This window comes from Fringilla coelebs (genome assembly GCF_963513975.1).
Source record: "Fringilla coelebs genome assembly, chromosome: 16".
Classification (NCBI taxonomy): domain Eukaryota; kingdom Metazoa; phylum Chordata; class Aves; order Passeriformes; family Fringillidae; genus Fringilla; species Fringilla coelebs.
Window position 1 is genome coordinate 16333938 of NC_140042.1, and position 18832 is coordinate 16352769.

Here is an 18832-nt window from a genome sequence, read left to right on the forward strand (position 1 = left end):
GCTGTTTTATGTGTCACATGTAAGGACTGGCCTCCTTTTGAGAAGTTTTGAATCACTGATCCTGTAAACTACATTGATGCTATAAAGGCAAAGAGGAGAAAAGAAATCCCCAGCTTGTTCTACCCATTCTACATGTCTCCAGATTCCATGAACTGGCTTTCACATGAGGGACTTTACAGCTGTGGCCTTCTTGATGCATAGACAAATTATCAATTTACTCAGAAAACAAAGTAGCAAGGTAATTTTTTTGACACTACGTCTGTAAAGCAGCCAGGCCTAGCATAGCACAAATGTCAGCACTTGGTCAGCTCTCTGCCATTGTGGAATTTGGAAATCCAAAATATCTTTGCCTAGGATGGAGGGTTGGAATCCAGTCCTTACTGTAATGTTAGAGGCACGAATTTTGGGAAATGCAGCAACTTGCAGAATGCCATTCAGATCCTACAGTCATTTCTGGAAAGCTCTGCCTGGAATTAGGGACTAGCAGTGCCACAGTACAATAACATAATAACGGATGTTGGAAATGAGGACAGAGCATGAATGTGTTTCCTCATACTAGTGCTGTGCCAGCACAACCAAAATGTATGGAGCCCAGCTCACCTCTAGAATCCATTTTTCCTCAGGCTTTCCAGGCAGTGTCGCACACTTTAGTGCGAACAGACCTTCCAGTGATCAGGCTGGGCAGTGGGGTTGGTTTTTGGGGAAGAGCTGGGTGGACACTGTGGTTAGATCCATCTTCCACAGCCTTGCTAAGGTCTAATTCTTTCAGTGGTCCCACTGAGAATTTGCAAAAGAAGTAACCCAGTGTCTGCATGGCAGGAGAATGCAGCAGCAACCCAGATAAGTGGGAAGCTTTGGTGTCCAAGTTCAGGTAATAGGGGTTGTTCTGCTTTGGTCAGGGAAGACACCCTGCACAGGGGTTGGTACTAGGTGATGCTTAAGATGCTTTCCAACCCAAACCATTACTGACTGGATCTCTTAGTTGTTTGGTGGTGATGGTGGTATCAAGCAAAAAAAAATTGTTTCCAAGAAAGCTTTTTGCAGAACTAGCAGTGTGCTTCGCCAAAATGTATCATGCTGGGATTCATGTTGGTGCTCGTTAGGGAGACTCAGAGTGGAATGCTGGGATAAAGGAGGCTAGATGGTACAGTGGACCTTAGGAGCTTGTGCTGTGGAAGACTTGGATGGGTAGTCTGTTATGGAGAATTGCCTCAGTATGGAGCAAATCAATGAATAATTAAAGGATGTGATGGACTGACTTGCTAGTTAGGAATGGAGATTTTCCTCCCACAAGCTTCTTGCACACTCTGTGACTGAAATGCTATCTCTTAAATCCTCTGCATGATTGACTTCTCAGAGGGCATGGCTCATGCCTCCCTTGCCTCTTCTCCAAAGCTCTGATATTTTGCTGACATCACTCACACATGACTCACCTTCCCAGTATGTACCTGACTATTCTCACTAGTTTTCCTTCTTCATGGGGCCATGCTGTACTTACATTTTGAGTGTCCTTGTTTACTTTTTATTACTGTTTTCTATTTTAGTTGTTGTCATTATTTTATTTTTGCATTCAGTTTTACATTGATTTTATACAGTGTTTTGGAGATTTAAAGTCCTTAACGTTTTTGTTTTTATGTACTATGCTTTCAGTGTTATAACCATACAATTGTGGCTTCTCATGGTGACATATGACTGCTATGAATGTTGGGCCTTTACAATGCATTTTGGAGGTCACTACTACACAGTTGATGTTTAGGAGGTTTACAGGTATGGCCGTAGGTAAGTGGTGGCTGTGGAGATTATTCTTTGGGTGAGCTGTGGGTTTTGGAGAATGCCTCCTGTGCTGGAGAGAAGAGCTGTACTCTTAGCACAATATTTAGCATTAACAGAGCACTCAGACAATAGAAGGAAGATACCTGCTTCTGGGCTGTGAAGAGGAGCACATTGGTAGTACATCCATTTGGGAGGAATTTCTCCAATGCAGGTTGGAAGGTTGATAAAGTGTGTTTTCTAGGGAAATACAAAACTCATATCTGTAACCAAAGAGTAGTGAAAGACTGGGGTAATTACTTATTCATGTGTTCAGGGTAAGGGACAGGTTATGTCAATAAACAAGAAGTTACAGGATATTGTTGATACAAATATTACCCTATAGACACTGATGATCCAGGACTTTTGAATGACATCTGGTTCATAAGAACAAGGAATGACACTCACCTAGGTGTCTCTTACACAGCTAAGATGCTTCTGAGCTTTGCTTATTCTCACAGACTTAGAGTGGGTCCAAGAACATCCCTGAAATCTTTCATCCAACAGCAGTTTTGTTAGAGGAAGGAGGTTTTGTGGTTGCACTTCACACTTGATAATCTTGTCCCTTTGTACATCTGAAAGCACAGAAGACAAACTGCAGTTGAGGTAGTCCAAAGCTTACTGGATCCTATTTATTATCAAAAATCCTATTTGACTCTTTTTTTTTTTTCTTTACATACTGGGAAAGTAGCTCCTAAATCAGGAATATGAAATAGAGGTAGGAAGTGTGGTTTTCACATGTAGCAGCCTAAGTGCGAAGTTCTCATCTCAGTCTTGATGCTGAAACCAGTATATTTGAAGGGAGATGGTTTGGATATTCATGTGGGAATGTGGGTGCCGTTTGGACTAACAATGTGGAAAATACCGAAAATGTGGATTGCATTTAATGCTAGTGCCATTGTAAAAAACCTGAGTTTCCAATATAAGTGTGCAGGTGCAGTGTAAACCCTTAGACTTCTGTAGTGCAGTGTGCAGCAAAGCATTCTAAGATAAGCATACAGAGGCCAGTCTAATTAAAGGAAGATCTTAATAAAATTCCAGATTTAACAAAAATAAGGCTGCAAAGGGTTAAGTCACCATTTTTTTCAGTCTTCTCACTCATCCCGCATTGGATTTTTTTGTCATGTTGTGAAGCTGTTATTAGAACAAGAGAACAAGACTTCCAGATGAGCAAAGTGAAACCCTGTCACAGCTCTGAGGTTTGGGGGCTCAGAGCAGGCTCTGAGCAGAGACAGGATCTCTCTAGTACTTGCACAGGAGGTGAGAGGCCAGTGGTGAAGATGAAAGCTGGGTCTGGATGTGCAGATGAATGCCACTGCGCCCAATTGCAACTCACTGTCGCATATAACTCTCAGTGTTCATTATGTCACCTCCCTACAGGCAGTAATTAGAGTGGGCTGCCCTTAAGACTGGGGAAATCTCCTTGGAGTCTGAGAGAGGTCATGGCGCTGGTCAGGGCATTCCTTGTCTGACTGAAGCAGTGTGCTTTAATTGACAAACAGAGCTTACAGTGTAAAACCCTGACAAAGCCTTGAAGCCTCAAGACATGATGGTGCAAGAAGTGGGGCCATAATGTCTGTTAGAACCAAGAGCTATTTTGCACATTCCATACTGAGAATCCATCTCCTGTGTTCATTTCTCACCTTTCTGAATTCTTGGGTATTGTCATCCTGCCATTTGGAAGTGGGAGACCACACCTGTTTATGCTGTGTTCTCAAGCTGGACCCATGCCTGCCTAGCTGTGCATAAGGTGGTTTGGGGACATAGGTCTCTTGTGTCAGACAAGCTAGAGCATCCCAGATCAGTGTCCACTCTGCTTCTGCAGTTTAGTGGCAAAACCAATTTGCTGTTTTCTCATCCAGGTGTGTTGGTGGCTTACAGTAATGACATCAGCCAAGACTTCTAAAAGGCCACTTCAGATCCTTCCCAAGCAATATCCATGTTGCCTCCCAGCCTTGGGAAACACTGGCCTAGTTTGCTGCAAGTGCCAAAGCCCTTCAGCTTTCACTGTAGTCTGTGTGAGCTACAGGTGCTTTACACCTGTGATAAGGCCACCTTTCTTGAGGTCACATAGCAATGTGATTTGTGAGGACCAGTATTCAGTATTGAAGGAGTTATCAGCCTTTTTGAAGAAGGTTATCAGCCCTTTCTACAGGTGGGATTTGCTTGCTGAGCTCAGCACAAGAACTCGCTGCTTCACTGTGGTGGTAGTGCCCAGTGTCACCAGCAAACAATGGGACATGTAACTGGTACAATGAGCAAGAACCATGCTCAGAAGGCTTTAAGGCAGCCATACACCAGCAAATGGGACTTACTGAAATGTATAATTGTGCTTTTCCCTTTCTGTTCTGCTGCCCTGGAATTGCCACAGTGCCCCCAAGATGAAATGTCTGAATCTGGGCAGTCCTCAGCAGCTGCCACGCCGAGCACCACAGGAACCAAGTCCAACACTCCCACGTCATCTGTACCCTCTGCTGCTGTCACCCCTCTGAATGAGAGCATCCAGCCCATCAGCGAGTACACCAATGGCACCACCAAGAGTAATAAGAGGGCACGAGAAAAGCGTAACAGCCGGAACATGGAAGTCCAGGTCACACAGGAGATGAGGAATGTCAGCATAGGTATGGCAGCTGGAGCTCAGGTACTTGGTCACTAACATAATCAACTTCCCAGTGCTTGTGTCTCTCTGTTACAGGGAGAGGCTGGGAGACTGCGCTGTAAGTATAGAATTTGAGGAAGCCTGACTTGGAAAGGTATATGAATGAGACAGGGTTAATTGGATGTTAACAGTTTTCTGTGTTGTAAATTTTTGAAAACATCAGTTATATGAGTAATTTCACAAATTGACAGAATGGGAACAGGTTACTGAGTTCAGTTCCCTGCAGTGACATGCATTCATGTCTTGGAATCTCTTTCATGAGCACTCAAGTCATGTCTTAGGCTGAGCTTTTGGGAAGCTGTTCCTGGATCTCATCAATATGAAAGGTAAAAGCTTATATTTAGTTTTCTGTCTGTATTTATTCATAAGTATTTTATATCCAGTTGTTCAAATGCCAAATTTATTAGTGAGATTAAATAGTTATTTTCCCTCTGTGCTCTTGTCCCACACTCTGATTTGCTTAAAATATTGGTATCCAGCTGTTTTTCTCAGCTAAATGAGCTGATTTTTTTTAGCCTCTTTCTCATATAAGAACACTCCCAAATCTGTGGAAGTTACAGTTGTTGTCTCTCCACTTTCCAGAGTACTTTAGTAATTTGAATTCATGATTTCTTGTCAGGAAAGCCATTCTCTAAGCTTTAGCACCAGGCTGTTAAGTAAATAAATTATTTAATAACATGATAAAAGCCCTTCATCTGTGCCCATGTAGTGTCTGAGCAGGTCTACCCTGGATTGTGAGACTTGCAGTGGCCATCAGAAATGAGAAGTGATCTGTTTTACAGGTCATGAACTTAATATACAAAAGGATGGTAAGATTTATCAAAGGTCATTAGGATTATATGCAGGAACAGAGGGGTAAACACAGGTCTATGAGGTTGGCATCTGAACCAGCTGATGATCTTCTTATCCAAGTTAGTCTTTGGGAAGCAGAAGTTATAACTAAGTTATTACTGAAGCAGAAATTTCTCTGGTAACGTTCACAAGCTGGTTTCTAATGAAGTAAAACCATAAAGCAACATATAACATCTTCTGGTGTAGCACTGAAGGAGAACTGAGAGGAGAGGAGACTTGAGTCCCAGTCTGTATTTTCCTGAGGGGGCCCTCAGGGTCACAGATGTCCATCTGTCAGAGACTAGGATAGTTGTCCATGGAAGCAGATGGGTTCTGAAAAGCCTGCTGTTAGATTGTGGTCTGGCTGTGATCCTGGCCAAGGCAAGACCATGAAACACTTGTATCAGGAAAGCTAAGCATGGATGTCAGTAGTTTGAATGCCCTGTAAATACCCTGATTTTTACAATTGCTGCTTTACATTTACTATCAACAGTTTTCTTGGGTCAAAATAATCTCTTTTTTGTATGTGTGCAACTGTGAAGTGGAAGCTTCCCCCCCCCCCCCCACTTTCTTGGTGGAAGTGTGATATTGGGGAATTTGCTCAAAGCAGATTGTTATGGCTTCCTTATGTGGTCTGCATAGTCAACCTTTTGGCTATTTCTCACCCCTAATGAGAAATCAATTCTCCATGCTTAGAAGTAATGCACATACTTGAATTTTAATAATGTATTTTATGCATCTGTAATTAAAATGTCTGTCAGCGATGCATGTGCCTTAGAGCTGAACTACCAAAAATGGTACTCAGAGGTGTTTGCAGAAAAGCTTCCCAGCTTGGTAATATAAAGCTGAGGAAGGCTGTGCTTGTGTTAGACCCCCTGGCTGTGGATGCCTGCTTTGGCAACGGATCCACATCACACTTTGTCTTCCAGCCGGGGTTTGCTGCCAGCTGGCACAATGCCAGCCTGAAAGAAATTAACACTTCAGTTGTCATGGACTTTGTATATTTGGCTACTGAGATTGTCTGGAAAGGTCAAAAATGTCACATCTACGTTCATTGAGGGACTAATGTAATTCACAAATTAGGTCATTAATCTTTCAGGAATTCCTTGTGTGAACAGACACTTCATGTTGCTTGTTCAGAATAGGTGCAAGTCTGAGCTTTTGAAGAGTTTGGTATTCAATAAATAGGACTTGACAAGAGAAAGAAATCCCTTATTCTTTAAATACTGGCTTCAGGTTGTAGATTACACGCAAACCAGATTTCCTTTATCGATTTTGAAGTCAAGATTCACTGTGATGGGTATCTAAACCAGTGCAGACTTGAAAATTTGTATTGAAAACCTATTTCTGTTAAAACTAAATAGTGCCAGTTCCTAACAATAGTAATTTCTATGAAGCTGTACAGAAAATCACTGAAGTTGCCTTCAAACTCAGCTAATGCTATCTGGGGATGGAGGAGTTTTTTATTGGTAGATAAAAAAGGAGTTTTAGAATTTATTTCAATGGATAAAATATTTCTGCTGATCCCATTTACTGAGTATTCAGGGCAATTACTTTAGTGATGCTTTGGAATGGGAGTGGAAAGAGGAATGCTTATGGTGTTCCTGCTCTGGAATTGAGATACCACCTTCAGCCGCCTTCTGTTCTGATTTTAAGACTTTGAACATGGCACCATGAAATTTTCAAATCTCAATATTCAAGGTTGTAAAAGTCCCTTCAAGAAATACCATTCTCTGAAAGTCCTGATCCTGTACGTGATCTGTACTGTCTTACCTAGGGATGGGCAGCAGCGATGAGTGGTCCGATGTGCAGGACATCATTGATTCCACCCCAGAGCTGGATATGTGTCAGGACCCCCGCCTTGAACGCACGGGGAGCAGGTACTGATTGTGACTTTACCCTGTGTGTGTGCTCTGTCACTTGGCTTCATGAGGAATGACGAATGGATGCTCTGGCTCATAGTGAACTCACAATGCAGCTATTGGAGACAGTCCATATATTCTGCCTAATATCAGAGGTCCTCACCTGCTTTGGGTTCTCCAAAAGGCAGATGCCTGCTGGTGATCTGCAGGAGGATCTGTGTACAGCTGACCCAGGACTGGGCTCATTTGCCTTACTGGTCAGGTGGTTTCGAGCAAAAGTTTTAAGACAAGAAAAGAGAACATGGTTTTAAGTTGTCAGGAATAGGGAAAAGGTGCATTTGTCCAATAAGAGCTCAGTTCTGAATTCCATTTTAAAACCTCAAGTTTCTCTCAGTTCTAATTTTGTCAAGTATTTGAGGAGGACAAACAGAGGTAACCTCAGCAATCCCAATCCCACAGGTTCTGAGCAGGGAGGCTCAGATCACTGGTAGTGAGCCCTGTCAGCAGCCCCAGACGAAGCAAGGGTGTGAATTTGGTCCCAGTGCTACCTATGAGCAGCAGGAGACAGGACTGAAGACAGGTGCATCTTAGCAAAGAACTGAAGGCATAGGCCTGAGGTCAGAGGGAGCCCTGGGACCAGGGGGTAGGTGCGGTTCCCAGGTGAGGCTGGTCAGAGCAATTATGACCCATCAGTGCGCTGAGGAGTGGTTACAAATCCTCAACACAGTTTTCAGAAGAATCATCAGACTTTTACTAAACTATTCTGCTGCTCTGATCCCTACCCATCACCCATTTTGTTGTAAATAGGAGGCTTCCTAAAGGCTATTAATTTTGGCACCACATTGTTGTGAGGCATAGGTACCTTGATTTGGTTTTATTGACGTTTACCTTTTACCCTTGTCCAATGGGTAATTTGGCACTGTATTAGCAAAAAACCTCCCCAGAATCTTACACATATGCAGAAAATACAGTACCCTGTCAGAGTGAAGGCAAGATTATCTAATGGTCCCAGTCTGGATTGGATTTGCCCACCCTGTTGAGCACCCCCACTGAGAAGGGTATGAGCAGCAATAACACCTGCATTTCTCATCTGGGAAGGCACACACAGTTAAGCTCCCCTTGGGACATGTAGGATACCTGGACTATTTTTAGGGTCAGGAGGAATCTAGGGAGTTGAAACTGATCAATGTGGGGAAGACAAAAATGACTGATGAGATAGATAAAAAACTGGTCAAATACAGGGGAAAGAAGGAAACAGAGAGGATTGATGTGCCAGAGCTCTTCAGGCAGGAATCTCTACTCCAGGTGGTGAGACTGAGAGCTACAGGAGACACAGCCTGACTTGGACTGCTGACAGTGTGTGTGCTGCTCTGAAAGCAGAGTGCTTTCATGATACGTATAGATCTGAAAGCTGCTGAATGTTGAACAGGAAAGTTCAGTCTGAATTAGGTTTCCAGGTCAGACTGAGTGCTGCTTTCTCTTGTCATTTGTGCTGACCCTTGGATTTTGTGAACTGATTAATTGCAGTGCCATCACAGCACCATTTGTACTTCCTCAGTGCTCTCAGATGTGTGGGTAGCTGGAATTTTTCGGTAATTGAAAAACCCACTTTTTTTTCCTCTTCTTTGCAGTGTACTGTAGCTGCAATATCAGAGGCAGCTACTACACTCCATTTATAATCACTAGGATTGTTTATGTGATAATGAAGCCATACAACTTGAGATCATCTTAGTTGGTGCTGACCTTTCTGATAGATTGCTGGAGAAATTGCACAGCTGCTGCTCATGCTGGTTGATGTTACTCATACAAAGCAGGGCACTGCAAAGGGTTTATAACCCACATTAAGACTGTTTTTTAGAGTAGACAGCCACAATCCCAAAAGTTGCCTCACCTGCACATCCTGAAACAACTCTTTGCTGCTTTGAGCCATGAGTCTGTCAAGAAATACAAGAAGATTCTTGATGGTATCAAAGACACTGAGAGGTGGAAATGTGCTGTCATCTGATAAGACTAAAAACTATTAACTTTGATTTACCTTTAATTAAATACATTTGGTGACATGTGAAGAAATGCTTTTCAATACATAGGCCTACCCAAAGGGAAAATGGACCCTTCAGACTGATTGCACTTACTGGTTGGCCAAGTAAAAAAGTTGTTGCTGTTTTCAGCATTGAATTTCTTATTTGGTCTCTGCTGTCTGAAGTTTCTATCTAGATTGATCAGAGCATGGGAATCCTTGCAGAATCTGACAAGTCAAAGCTGAGCTCTTCTGCGAGGTGAAATTTTCTGTGAAATACTGGATAGTCCTTAACTTGTGTGACCTCAGAGTAAATCATCTGGGTGAGCTTTCAGGTTGTGGATGATAGATGTGTCCTCAGCACAAGAAGAACATGAAGCTGTTAGAGCAAGTCCAGAGAAGGCCATGGACATGGTCCAGGGACTAGAGCCAGGCTGGGAGAGCTGGGTGGGGTTCACCTGGAGAAGAGGAGGCTCCAGAGAGACCTCAGAGCCCCTTCCAGGGCCTAAAGGGGCTACAGGAGAGCTGGACTTTGGACAAGGGCCTGGAGGGACAGGACAATGGGGAATGGTTTCCCACAGCCAGAGGGCAGGGTTAGATGAGATATTGGGAAAAAATTCTTGTCCGTGAGAGTGGGGAGGCCCTGACACCACTTGGCCCGAGCAGCTTTGGCTGGAAGTGTCCAAGGCCAGGTTGGATGGGGCTTGGAGCAACTTGAGATAGTGGAAGGTGTCCCTACCCATGGCAGGGGTTGAAATGAGGTGGTCTTTAAGGTCCCTTCCAACCCAAATAATTTCATAATTCTATGAATTGGGGAATAACACATGCTATTTTCTTTACTCAGTGTGCTTCCTGATTCATTCAGTGGTGAACAGATAGGTTTTGATTGCAATAGTCTGAGATGCTCAGTATTTCAAAGATAAATATTTGAGCTTAAATGTTGCCAAGTAACAAGATTCCTTCTGGTTTTTTGCTTCCAACAACAGCCCAACACAGGGGATTGTGAACAAAGCATTTGGCATCAACACAGACTCCCTGTACCATGAACTTTCCACAGCAGGGTCTGAGGTCATTGGAGATGTTGATGAAGGAGCAGATCTGCTAGGTAAAACCTTGTTATTTTCTCTGGTACAATGACTCCATACTAAGCTTCTAGAAACATTTAAATTCTCTTTTTCTTTCAGAACTTGGATGTTTCTCTTTTTTAAGAATGCATGGAAATTGAGATACGTGTGATAGAAGCATATACCTGCAGTACAGTAATGATTATTTAGAAAATAATCTCTGCTGTTAGATAACTTTTATTTGGGTTGTCTTTAGTGCATAAGTTATTTTTCTACAGGTTTCTCCCACACAAATAATTTGAAGACAAAATTTGCTTCTTCTGCTTCTGGCTGAAAATTCCTCCCCCAGTATTATACTGAGAGAAGAAATTTGTTTGAAATTTGTAAGAAAGTAACTAATTTGGTTAAGTTTTGGATGTTTAAATTATGTGGAAATATTATGGTCTGTAATGCAGTATTTACTGTTTTGCAGTCAGCCTAAGAGATGTAATAATTAACTTTTTAAGCTGATTTTGAAGGTGTTTGTAATACCTGTAGCCAGGCTGTGTTCTGTGTTCCTAGCTGGGACCCTGCATCAGTCAGAGAAGCAGCTTTGCCTCAGGGAGCACTCTGAGCCCTCTCCATATTTTTTCTGTTGGATTCCTCAGTATCTAGATCTTGTTTTTTGACAGAATTTAAGCATGTTTTTAATTCTTGCTGTTTTCCTGCATCAGGACAGTACAAGTGGTCTTTGAATACTCAGGTGACATGGGCAGCTGATAGAGTTTATAACAGTGTTGTAGCTCATTTTCCATGTTATTGCTTGCTTTAAGGAGCCTTAGGACACATGAGGACTCCAGAAACAAGGCATTATATGTACTTAGAGGCAAGAGATCAGATCTGAAAGTGAACATTTCCTTTCTGTGATTACTGATATAGATCTGCTTATGGATAATCTTGTAAATTTGGTTCTGTGTATGTGTCCAGAATAGAATGAGCTAAAATGTGTCATGCAGACTTGCAGCAGCTCATCTTTGCCCAAATTATGAAGGTACTTGTATTGGCTTTGATATGTCTTGTATCAGGACCCTTAAAAAGCATATGTTTTTGCAGGGGAGATAGATTTTGCCCTATTAAACAAAAACTTAACCTTGAGGATGCAGACTGAAACTGGAAAGGAGTTAATAAATTACTTCTTGTTTGATGAAGGACAAGTATCTGTGAAACTGTACTATTATAGCCAGTAGTATGACGGGAATTAAGAACATGAATCAGACCATCATGAGAATGCTCACATTAGATTTTGATATGAGTAGGTTTGTTTTTTTTTAAATCATGCAGCAGGTATGAGAGCCCTCATGCCGTTGCATAAAGCATAAATCATTTATTGTTTCACCTTCAGCTCAAGATTGCCAGAATAAAAAAAAATCTGCAGAAGACTCAGGATGAGCACACAGGCTTACTCTGCCAGCAACGGGAGCCAGTCTGTGCAGATATTTACAAAATTAAGAATTTTGAAGGAAAAGTAAGATTTCCAGGTTTGAGAATCCCCTGGATGCTAGTAGCCATTTGCAGAAGGGCTGGGGCTCCTGCTCAAAGGGAAGCTTGACAGTAGGAACTACATGTGATGGTTAAAGCTGTGGAATGAATTTTAGTTAGCCAGCTTCATACATTGTCAGGAGCTCTCTTCCTAGCAGAATCAAAACACTGAAACCATAGATAATCTTGCTGTTGACTATCTGCTTTATCTTGGTCCTCATGTCCACTCCTTCCTCATCAAGGACTGTTCAGTTGATTCTGTGGCTCTGTCTGCTAATCACTGTGCCAACTGCTGCTTTCTTTCTCCCCCCAAAATGGCTGGGGTATCAGATATTATTGGCTTGGAAGAGTTACTATTGTGGAAAATTACTTACTCGGTGTACGAACAGCTTCAGACAACGTGCTTCCCACTTTGGAAGCCTGCCTTCTGGAAATCCACTTCCCCTTGGGATTACCCTGTAGTCTGACCCAGTGATCAGCAAGAAATGCAGACTGTCGTTTTCAAAGGGCCAAACCTTTTTTTTGCCCACATCTTGCATGTTTGTTCACTAGAGTCTCGGATGAAGTCAAAGGTGCTTCTTCTCTGAGATGTCTGTTGTTTGGGAGTTACCACTTGCAATAAAATGTACAAAGACTTTGTTGAACAGTGCCCATGTAAGCGTGGGCCCTGAAGATCACCATGTAGTTTCTGAAGACTGCAGCATGGCTTACAAGGAGGACATTCTGTACTGGGACCATTTTTCTAGTCTGAGCAGAGCTGCAGAACCCTTTCAGGTGATCCCATGGCAGGCCAGCAAAATAGGAAGACTAGTTCCTTTTCAAATCTGGGAGATGGACTGTGCCTTGTTTTGTGATCAACATTGATCTAATTAATCCTTTTGCTGAGTTCTGGCCACTGACTTTGGCACATAAGGGTGTTTTAAAAATGAACATATACATTGCTGGTTGCACAAAGAGAGGAAGCACAGAGAGATCTCAGGGGTTGTGTCTCAATAACAAATGAGACTGGTACTTTTTTTTGTCTTTGCACAATAGAAAACACAAAAGAAAGTCTGGTAAAGATACAAGCAAAGGGCTAGATCTTAGGGCTGACAACAGTCTGCCAACATAACCCAAAATTTTGCTTTTTTTGTTAGGTAGAATTTTGTTCTCTTTGTGCTGTACTTTTGAGTCTGAAGAGAAACAGAGGAAATGGTGCTTTATGAACATGATATAAGGAACAAGATCCATAAGCTGAAAGAGTCCTCTAGGTCATATTTGGAGCTTGTTTCTTTCTGTAAATCAAATTCATGAATGACTCTAAGCTCATTTAAGTGAAGACTTATTACTTCCTCCAGTCTCTCAAAATTTGGCAATCTGTAAAGAATATTCTCTTTTTTTTTCGTTTTTTTGGTCTCAGTTCCTTAAAGAAAGAAAAATTTAATTAAAGATGACCTTAAAAACAAGACTTACAGAAATTGCCCTTGAACACTGACTGGCAGTCAAGTCTGATTCTGAAATGGAAAATCCCATTTATTCCTTGTACATAATTGGCACACTTCATGTTTTATTATTTTGAATAAACCCCACAAAACATGTGGGTTTCCTCCCGTCTCTAATACTGCTTTACCTACATGGGATATAGGAAGTATTCTGGAGGAAAATGTGGAGTGAGAACAATTATTTACTAATGAGCATTGAGAACCAAATTCCCTTATTTCTCCTACAGACTTGGGAGCACTAGTTGGCAATTTTCCTGCATATACACTTGTTAATCACAAGTGATCCTGGGTAGATTTCTGTTCTCCCATCTCCCCTTTTCTCAGCTCCCCTTCTACCAGATCCCCCTTCCTGCTCTTCCCTATCCCAGATGTTTCTAGACATAAACAATCACAGCAGTTTGGGTGTGCTCAGTGGACAGACCCTTTTACTGAGGGTGGTGACAGTGGTGAGCTGATTGATTGCCCAGAGAAGCTGTGTCTGCCTCATCCCTGGAAGTATCCAAGGCCAGGTTAGAGGGGGCTTGGAGCTCCCTGGGATAGTGGAAAGTGTCCCTGCCCATGGCAGGGGGTGGAACTGGATGATCATTCCGACTCAAACCGTTCTGTGATTCAGGTTTAGGATAACCAGCTACATTTGCTTTGGAAATTAAAGAGCAGGGGATCTGTGATCAAGACAGAAATGTAGTGTTATTAGTGGTAAGTTTATATACAGTGTTGTGTACAGAAGTTGAAATGAGATTATCAAACTAAGTCCCAGTGCTACACTGTACCAAAAAAGGTTTTAAATGCAACCAGTTTTCTTTTGCAAGCTGAAGTGTCACTGAAGAGCACAGTTATGGTCAGAAGATGCAGCTGTTAAAATTGCAAGGTGAGGGGAAGTGAGAGGTAGTGGGAATGAGCTGTTCTGCATTTAGTGGTGATGACTAAATAAAGACAAAATAAAGGTTTACCCAGTCCAGGAAGATCCGATTGCCTCAGATCCAAATCTGGAAATCTGGAGATAGCTGAGGTGTGTGGTTGCAGTTGTACCATGGGTTACCTTTCCATGGGGTTTTTTTCTGTCCTATATGTAGAGTCATGCCATCAACAGCTGTGGCAGGTCCTGTCCTTACTATTTCATGCCTTTTGACATTGAAATGGCTGAATCATTGTTAATTTTTTTTGAACAAAATTTTGATTTTGTTGGTTTTAGTCACTGATGGATCCTTTTTCACTTCCTTTTTTCCTTGTCTCTCTGTGCTTCGCTGGACATGGCGCATAGGGGAGTTCTCAGGTGTGTATCTCCTGCTCAGTTCTCCTTGTTTCTTTTTTTCTGATTGAGGTCGGATAATGTGGTATACACGTGTGATACTCCCCTGCTGTTGTCCAAACACGGTTGGCTTTGCAGACTTTTCCCACCTCGCCTTGCTTGGTTGCCTCACACTGGTGGGTCCCTGCAGCAGGAGGTCCCTGCTCTGCTCACGTTCCTGCCACCTTTCAACCCGCTTTCTCTTCTGTGGATGTGGGCAGGTTTGCTCCACAGTGTTGCACTCGCCTGTCACTCAAGGTCTTGGGGCTCAAAGGGCTTTTTTTCTGCCAGGAAGGGTACTTGTAGCAGAGGTCGGGTGGGCACAGATTGATTGAGGGTCCCACTGTCCTCTCCATGGCCTGTGCTGTGAGGAGTCCCTCCACGTGCCAGTGGCTGTGGGGTGTTATCTGGTGCAAATCAATCCCCTTTAGGTATTGTAGTGACATTAAAGACACTTTTATGATGGGTTAGAGTGGCAAAGCCTCTGTTTTTGGTGGAAACTTTGCCCTTCTGTCTCAGGAGTTGGGTGATGGCTCTGTCCTTTGTTGGGGGAGGCTGCTCACTGCCCAAGGGTCATGCTTTGCCATCAGGTTTGCGCCTGCTTGAAAAATACACTTGGGTCCTGATGAAATTTCAGTTGAAGTCAAGGGAATCTCTCTTGATTACAGTGCAAACTGGGTAAAATTTGCCCTATAGTAAAGTGGTGACCTGGCAGCTGTGATAGTGTCATGTGCCAACGAGCTCTGCCATGTCCCTGTGCCTGGCACTGCTCAACGTGGGCTCTGTGACGATACCAAGAAAGGGACGGCATCATCCCTTCTTCTCATTCAAACTGGTTTTACTGTAAGCCACATTTTGTGTGAACATTCCTCAGAAAACCTCCCACTGCAGTTGGGTTGGAGTTTGTTGCAGTGTGGAGGTGGATTTGGGCCTTTTTAGGCCAGATGAAAGCTTTGATACTCAGCCCCACTTTTGCATTTTCCCCTACTACTGTCCTTTCTTCACTCTCTTCATAATGTCTATTGACCTGCCTTTGTTGTGGCAATAGAAAACTCAAGGATGTATCATACAGGGAAAATGATGAAGATGAAGGAAGCAGATGGCGTCATCTCAAGCTTATCCTGACGTCTGTTGTGATAGGACAAGGGGTGATGGTTTAAACAAAAGAGGGAAGATTTAGATTAGATATAAGAAAACCTTTTTTTGCAATTGGAGTGGTAAGGCCGTGGCACAGGTTGCCCAGAGAAACTGGGACTGCTTCATCCCTGGGTGTGTTCAAGGCCAGGTTGGGTGGGGCATAGAGAAGCATGGTGTAGAGGGAGATGTCCCTGCTCATGGCAGGGGGCTGGAAGTGGATGAATTTTAAAGGTCTCTTTCAATCCAGACCATTCTGTGACACTCTAAAGTCAAGTCCCTCTTAGGTCAGGCTGCTGCAGAACAAGATAACTTTCTACCAAGCATCATGTGTACTGGCAGCACACACTATATATGGGCTGACGAGCTGCTCTGTTCGCTGTTTACAGACTGGTACTTAATGGCTGCTGTTTTTCTCTTCCTTTCTTCCCCTTTGTCCCAATTTCTTTCTGTTCCCTTTCTCGTATGGGATGGCTCTCATAGTACGGGATGATTTCTTTGGTAAGGCAAAAGGCCTTTTTACTTTCCTTTTCCTTTTTCCTTTCCTTTTCCCTTTTCCCTTTTCCCTTTTCCCTTTTCCCTTTTCCCTTTTCCCTTTTCCCTTTTCCCTTTTCCCTTTTCCCTTTTCCCTTTTCCCTTTTCCCTTTTCCCTTCTCCCTTCTCCCTTCTCCCTTCTCCCTTCTCCCTTCTCCCTTCTCCCTTCTCCCTTCCCTTCTCCCTTCTCCCTTCTCCCTTCCCTTTTCCTTTTCCTTTTCCTTTTCCTTTTCCTTTTCCTTTTCCTTTTCCTTTTCCTTTTCCTTTTCCTTTTCCTTTTCCTTTTCCTTTTCCTTTTCCTTTTCCTTTTCCTTTTCCTTTTCCTTTTCCTTTTCCTTTTCCTTTTCCTTCTCCTTCTCCTTCTCCTTCTCCTTCTCCTTCTCCTTCTCCTTCTCCTTCTCCTTCTCCTTCTCCTTCTCCTTCTCCTTCTCCTTCTCCTTCTCCTTTTCCTTTTCCTTTTCCTTTTCCTTCTCCTCCCCTCCCCCTCCCCATCCCCTCCCCATCCCCTCCCCATCCCCTTTTCCGCATTTTTCTGCATTCCTTTTATCCACTCATCGTCCATCCATATGTCTTGCATCACCTTGGTTTGGTTTTCTTGTGGTGGTGGCAGCGCCTCTCCAAGAAGCAGGATGCAGCTGCTCTGTAGAGCTGGTTTGGGGATTCTGGTCTGTTTCATTGTAGTTGATTATCCGCCTTGATGCTTCACACTTTGCCTGGCTGTGAGAGGAATATAGTGTAGGTGCTCTTCTGGACAGGGCTTTGCCCAGACCTCACCTCCCTTTGCTCCATGCCCCAAAGGGTTGAAAACTGAAGGTTTTCTTCCCATGAGCAGAGCTGTCCCATTACAGCCTGTGCAAGATGATCTTGTGGTGCCATTCCATAGCTCTGGGAGGCTTCCTCTTGTTCTTTATTGCCAGAGGAGCCCTTCTAACCTCTAGATGGTTAAGACATTGGGCTGTCACTGTGTCACACACAAGTAGAAGCTGTGGTGAAGGATACTGACAGAATGCTGTGTGGCCTTTAGTTCTGGCATGATAGCTCACCCTCTTCCCCAGAATTTTTCTCTCCTAAAAACAGCTGCAGAGAGTGATGATTCAAGAATATGAGGGGAAAAGATTTAATCCAAAACAGATGGGGATGAGTTCTTCCCTTGATATTCTTCAGCTCCTTTAATGTTCTTGTGCCAGTGTAATGCCTTACAGGCTAAATATTTAATTGATTATTTGTAGAATCACTAAAACTAAGCAAGAAAAAATTCAATAAACAGAGGACTTCTGAGTCTTCTGACTGATATGCAGCATGTCACAAAAAAAAGGGCTATAGATCCTTCACCTTACCAATCCAAAATACGCTGTAGTTTGCATTGATATTAGTGTTTCCCACTTTTGTGCTGTTGGAATATTCTCTGACACACATTGGCCTGAAACATCAAAGTGATTAATTGTCTGCCACTGATTTTTCAAGTTTTTTGAAAGAGCTGCTTCTAATTCATTCTTGCTGGGAATTTGCTTTTGTCTTCATAAATTCATCCCATTTAACTGTGGGAAGAGGATCTCTGTGTTGAAGTGTTTTGGTGTGTTTTCACTTCTCATGCGCTGCTATGTTCCTCTAACTTCCATTTAATTCAAGTTTGTGTTGTTTTTATTTTCTGCAAATACTAATTAATCAGAAAATGACGTATCATGAAGACTGTTGATGTCTTTGCTATGAAAGAAGAGAGAGTTCAGAGGGCAGGACAAATACTGATTGTGGGGAGACTTCTTCATGCTCTGGGACCTGTGGTGAGATATGAGCTGCACCCCTTAGCACTGTCCTCCAACAGGGAGAGGCCTCTCTGTCTTCAGTTTTCAGATGGTCTCTGTTCCTCACTACAAGATAGAGACCCTGGGACTCAGCAAGTCCCTGGTAGCAAGAAACAATCCAGATGTGCTTTTGGTACTTAAATTTCATTGGTTTTATGAAATGCTGAACTCAACCTTCACTCTTAGCCCCAGATGTGTCAGTGTTCTTGTAAACCAGCAGACTGCAGCTGTACATGTATGCCCAAGTGCAAGTGCAGAGTGTCTGCCGTAATGTTGAGTATGGGTCTGAAGTGGTGGAACCAAGACTTCACATTTTAAACATCTGTGAGAAAGCTGTTAGAGCTAGGTGTAGCAAGGGACAATCTGAAGTCCTATTAAAATTGCTCTAGCAGAAGGTCGATAATGGGGAAGCCTTTTATGTGCATGAAACTCGTCACAACCATTATCCCAAATCATGGAAACAGAAAATTTGGCTTATACTAAGAAAGGAAGAAAATCACTACTGTGCAGGACAGCAACTTGGACAGTGTTCTGCTATCCTCTATGAAAAACCCATAAACTCTACCTTCATTCGGTGTGAGGAATGATAAAAACTCTTTGCAATAGCTCTGGGCTGAACGAGGAGTTACTGCCTTGACTTCCCTGATTGGTATTAGTGAAGCTCTCCCCTCTGTCCCTCCCAAAGAGGTCTGTGAAGATTGGGGTGAGAAGTTAGATATGAGTTTGGATTCTCTACAGAACACATGGGTGTCTTTGCTGGTGCTGTTTGGTCATTCAGGTAGAGACACTACACCTCACACACAGGGCACAGGAATCTAGGGAAGCCTTACAAA

At 42.9% G+C, this 18832-nt stretch overlaps 1 protein-coding gene across 17 annotated transcripts in view; it reads left to right on the top strand.

The window, feature by feature from the left end:
• Nucleotides 1–18832, top strand: part of MAPK8IP3 (mitogen-activated protein kinase 8 interacting protein 3) — a 72741-nt gene that overhangs the window by 29894 nt on the left and 24015 nt on the right. For 14 of the 17 annotated variants that reach the window (XR_014616552.1, XM_084216655.1, XM_084216668.1 and 11 more), the window contains 3 exons: nucleotides 4181–4430; nucleotides 7077–7179; nucleotides 10165–10283. Coding sequence is in view for 16 of the 17 variants with exons in the window: in XM_084216655.1 (XP_084072781.1) it covers nucleotides 4181–4430; nucleotides 7077–7179; nucleotides 10165–10283 (472 nt within the window). In the remaining variant the exon portion in view is untranslated. Of the gene's footprint in view, nucleotides 1–1685; nucleotides 1780–4180; nucleotides 4431–7076; nucleotides 7180–10164; nucleotides 10307–18832 lie in introns of those variants that run through there. The other 3 variants (XM_084216660.1, XM_084216661.1, XM_084216662.1) reach the window with 3 other exon arrangements.